A 4171-nucleotide genomic window follows, 5' to 3' on the forward strand; every position below is an offset into this window, starting at 1 on the left:
GCGGGCCCCCTGGGGCCACCACACCCCTCACAGGGTGCCTGGGCCCTGGGGCCCTCCAGACCCTCTCCCCTACAGGGCAGCCCCACCAGCCTACGGGAGGGGGGGCGAGCACCACCGAGGGTCCCTGTACAGGAATGGGGGGCAAGGGAGGGAAGGGGCTGGTCCCCCACCCCCCTACCCTACTCCCAGCTGGTCCTTCCACCCTGAGAGCCAGACCCAAAGCTACTGCTGAGCCAGAGCTGGGAGGGACCCTCCTTCTTTCTCTTCCCCTCTCACTGATCTTGGTCCAACCTGATCCCTTGTTTTGTATTTTCCTGAGCTTCTGACCCCTACCCCAGGTTTCTAACTTTGTAACTTGCCTTTGATGTGGGTCCCTAACCCGTTATCATAGCCTACCCACCCTGGGCTGACGGGCATGCCCGCCCCCCACCATCCTCCATCCTGGGGCCTCTCGCACAAATCTGAGAGGGTTAGGCTGACTCCTTACCCTCCCTTTCCCTCCAGGGGTCCCCAGCATGTCCTGTCCTGTGCACGGGGGTGGGGGACTGCTCCTGCTATCTCCCCACACACACCCCACTAAACCATCTGACAAAATTAATGAATAAAAATGGTGAAAATGTGGCTGCTGCTGTCATGCTGGGGCCAGGCTCAATGAATAAAGAGGCAGTGACAGGTGGGCTGCTTTCTCATTTTATCATTTCAGCAGGTGCTAAGTGGGGAGTCACTCCTGGGAGGCTCTAAGGGGTGACATCTGCACAGAGGGGGCCACAGGTGCCCTAACAATTGTGTCAGGAGTGGGATTGAGCCTGGGCCCGTCTTCAAGTTGGCATCCACCTTGCAGCTCTGCTATGATCTCCTCCAGCAGGTCCATCCTGGGAGAGGGTGGGGTAGGGTGGGCTGAAGTTGACCTCAAGGAGGAGGAAGGGGCCTGGGGCCCTCCCACCAGCACCCCACTTCTCACTTCTGCAGGCTGGAGAAGCGACTTCCTCTGATCAGCTCAGGGCTGGGTACCTGCAGGAGTAAAGACTACAGCTGCCACCAGTGGCCACGGAGCTCAGGAGGGCCCCTGGGAGGGCGGGCTGGGGGCAGGGGCCTGGGCTTAGGGCCCTCTGCTTCCCCGCCCCTCGTGGCCTTCCCTGCCAGCAGCCTCCAGGGCATGGGAAGCCTCCCTGTGGGTCAGCAGGCAGGGGTTGGGCTCACAGGGCTGGGGGTCCAGCAGGGCAGCCCTGTGTGTGTGCCGCTGCAGCCCCTGCAGGGCTTGGATCTTAGCTGAGAACTTCCTCTCAAACCGTTCCTCAGAGCTCTGAGTCCCCAGCAGGGAGGCTGAGTCCTGAAGGCTGGTGTGCAGGGCAGGGCCCTGGGGGAAGCAGGGTTGGGCGGGGGCGGGGTGGGGGTTAACCGGTCAGCGAGGGGAACAGTGCGGGTCCCAGGGGTCCCTGGTCAGAGGACAGGCAGCCAGGGAAATTGGGGTTGGTGACAACTTGGGGGAAGGGTCATGGGTGAGCAAATGGACAATGGCGCAGGACTTGGGGTATCCATACTGTTGATCTGGGCTCCAGGCTGTGGTCCAGGCTGACCCTGGCTGTGGGGCTGTGCCCTGGGCAGAGGCCAGGGCGGGGACTCGGGCTGCTGCCTAGAGTCAAGCTGCTGCCCGAGTCCCAGGTGGCACCCCTCTGGACTCTGCTGTGGCCCATGACCTGCAGAGAGCGATGGCAGAGGGCTGGCGTGGGTGGCCCACAGCTCCCTTGGTCCTCCAAGTGCCTGTCCTTGCTCCTGCCTAGGATGGGGAGGGGCCTAGGGACATCACAGCGGGCCACAGGCCCGGGTGCAGTCTTGGCTCTGGGAACCACCTCACAGTACAGTGTCTCTGGGCTTGCAGACCAGCCAGTTGGAAATGGGGCAGGGGCACAGCCGAGCTCTGCTCAGCGCCTGGCCCCATCCCCTCTGGGCCCTCTAACCTGGTAGAGAACCCTGCGGTGGAGGGCACTGTATGGCCCAGTCCCTTGGGGAGCTCACCTCAGAGGCCGAGTCCTGTGGAGAGGAGGCTGGGTGTGGGACACAGGCCCTGCCTGAGGTTCCATGGCTGCCACCCTCCCCTGCCCGCCTGTCCTGTACCTGAGCCATGGCCTCCCGCAGCAGGTATCGTGTACTCTGCAGGCTGCCGCAGCGGTCAGCAGGCCCTAGGCCCAGCCCAGCCTGAACCAGGGCCTGGTAGGGGGCTGGCACCAGGGGGTCCAGGGCCGGGCTCTCACCCGCCTCCAGTTTAGCCTTCACCTCAGGCCCTTTTCTTCCAGCCCAGGGCAGCTCTCCTGTGAGGAAGTATGATTGGGGGACCCAACTGAGGGGGGGGAGCTTCAGTGGGGCTGGGAGCGGGGTTACTCACTGACCCGTGAAGACCTCCTGGGCCAAAATGCAGAAGCTGTAGAGGTCTGAGGTGGCCGCAGGCGTGTCACCGCGGATGAGCTCCAGCGGCAGCCATGGGTACAGTTCGGGAGGTGGGGGCAGCCCTGGGCCTGGGCCTCCCCAGGGGTAACCCTGCCGCGGCCTGTGGAGGCCAAGGGACCTGGTGAGTCAGTGGCTGCTGGACGGGGCCACAGGCAGGACAGGGAGGAAGGCACTCACCTGGGCTGCAGCCAGCGTTGGTGCAGCGGGCGCCCATGCTCCAGGCCGCCCACCTTGGCCAGGCCTGGCCGCACCAGCTGCACAGCATGGGAGCTGAGGCCGCCGTGAGCACGCCAGCGGGCCTGCAGGAACAGCAGGGCCTCCAGCACCTGCAGCAGCAGGTGGCTGGGCAGCAGGCCTGGCATGAGGTGGGGGGGTCCCCCTTCTCGCGGGCCCTGGGGGTGTAGCACCACATGCAGGGAGCCCAGCCACACGGGTTCGAAGAGAAGACACAGCCCCGATAGGTCCTCCGAGGGGCTCAGTGCCATCAGCAGCAGCAGGCTGGGGTGGTGCAGGGCGCTGGGCAGGAGGAGAGCAGGCCACTCGTGAGGAGGCCCCAGCCCGCCCGGCCGGGAGCTGACCATCTGCCTCAGCCACCGGACAGAGGAGAAACGGTGACCCTGGGTCATACAGCCTGGCAGTGGTGGGGCCAGCACCACTGTCCGTGGTACCCTCCCAACACCCACTCCTCTCCGAGGCCTACAGAACTGGGCGCCCACTTTCCCATTGTGAGGTGGGTCACTCCAGTAGGAGGGCTCCATGCCAAGTGCTGGCCCAGGGGTGAAGGCTGCAACCGCGGCCACCACCACATTCCCTGGTCATCTATTTCCAGAACACTCAAGTTGGGCAGGGCGGGTAGAAGACGGCAGGCCTGGGGGGCCAGCTGGAGGGACCCACCTGCAGTGTTGAAGGTCAGCCAACAGCACATCAGCCTGGGCTCCTGGCACCTTCAGCTGCCGCACGGTCACGGGGTGGCCCCTCCACAGAAGGCTGGAGGAAGGCAGAGGGGAGAGAGCGCAGGTCTGAGACAAGGGGTTTCCCCGTGAGGGGGGCAGGAGGGTCGGACTCTTCCCAGCTCTGCTGGACACCAGGCAGGGTGTCGGAGGGGCTCTCTCACTTGGCCATGAGGGTGTGGGAGCTGCTCCTGTAGGTGCGGTCGGGCTCGCCCTGCGCTGGCAGCAGCTCCTTGGGGTCCGCGAGGGGTACACCTGTTACCAGGCCCAGTGGCCACAGGCTGCTCAGCTGGGGGTGGGGAGCAGGACCATGAGGCAGGAAGAGGACAGACACCGTGGTCCCCACTCCCTCCGACATCTGCTTACCTGGCCAAACCCTAAGGCAGGGACATGGGGGGGTCTCCTGGTCTGCTCCGGCCTCCATGCCCTGAGGTAAAGGGCCATCTGAGAGCAAGTCCAGGGTAACCAGGTGTGGTGGGTAGGCAGGCCTCAGGACATGCATCGTTACCTGTTCGCCTGCACCAGATGCAGACCACCACATAGGCTGTGTCCAGAGCTAGCCTGCCACTGGCCCAGGGAGACAGCGGGCGCCAACTCACTGCCATGCACCAGGGCTGACATGTGGGCCCGGCACAGCTGTAACAGTTCCAGCGTCTGGACGGGGCGGGGAGCATGTGGGGTAAGGCAGGGTGGGGGGCCCGGCCCTGAGGCCCTCAGCCCACCCTGGCCACAGCTCACCTCCCAGCTCTGTTTGGCACCACCTTGTTCTGCCCAGT

At 64.8% G+C, this 4171-nt stretch overlaps 2 protein-coding genes across 7 annotated transcripts in view; one reads left to right on the forward strand and one right to left on the reverse strand.

The window, feature by feature from the left end:
- Nucleotides 1-621, forward strand: part of ARHGAP33 (Rho GTPase activating protein 33) — a 13383-nt gene extending 12762 nt beyond the window's left edge. The window contains 1 exon segment of the mRNA XM_010849298.1: nucleotides 1-621. This exon segment is cut by the window's left edge and continues 5 nt beyond it. Within this exon segment, the coding sequence (XP_010847600.1) occupies nucleotides 1-232 (232 nt within the window). The 3' untranslated portion in view covers nucleotides 233-621.
- Nucleotides 622-682: 61 nt separating this feature from the next.
- LOC104995258 (inactive serine/threonine-protein kinase TEX14-like) overlaps nucleotides 683-4171 on the reverse strand; it is an 8317-nt gene continuing 4828 nt past the window's right edge. For 2 of the 6 annotated variants that reach the window (XM_010849034.1, XM_010849032.1), the window contains 12 exons: nucleotides 4134-4171; nucleotides 3904-4049; nucleotides 3762-3822; nucleotides 3560-3684; nucleotides 3340-3432; nucleotides 2623-2744; nucleotides 2384-2545; nucleotides 2116-2309; nucleotides 2017-2031; nucleotides 1542-1697; nucleotides 962-1011; nucleotides 683-872 (listed from right to left, as the gene is read on the reverse strand). In XM_010849034.1, the coding sequence (XP_010847336.1) occupies nucleotides 722-872; nucleotides 962-1011; nucleotides 1542-1697; nucleotides 2017-2031; nucleotides 2116-2309; nucleotides 2384-2545; nucleotides 2623-2744; nucleotides 3340-3432; nucleotides 3560-3684; nucleotides 3762-3822; nucleotides 3904-4049; nucleotides 4134-4171 (1313 nt within the window). In that variant the 3' untranslated portion in view covers nucleotides 683-721. Of the gene's footprint in view, nucleotides 873-961; nucleotides 1012-1200; nucleotides 1358-1541; nucleotides 1698-2016; nucleotides 2310-2383; nucleotides 2546-2622; nucleotides 2745-3339; nucleotides 3433-3559; nucleotides 3685-3761; nucleotides 3823-3903; nucleotides 4050-4133 lie in introns of all 6 variants that reach the window. The other 4 variants (XM_010849033.1, XM_010849036.1, XM_010849035.1 and 1 more) reach the window with 4 other exon arrangements.

Source organism: Bison bison, unplaced genomic scaffold (genome assembly GCF_000754665.1).
Source record: "Bison bison bison isolate TAMUID 2011002044 unplaced genomic scaffold, Bison_UMD1.0 scf7180017864280, whole genome shotgun sequence".
NCBI classification, from domain to species: domain Eukaryota; kingdom Metazoa; phylum Chordata; class Mammalia; order Artiodactyla; family Bovidae; genus Bison; species Bison bison.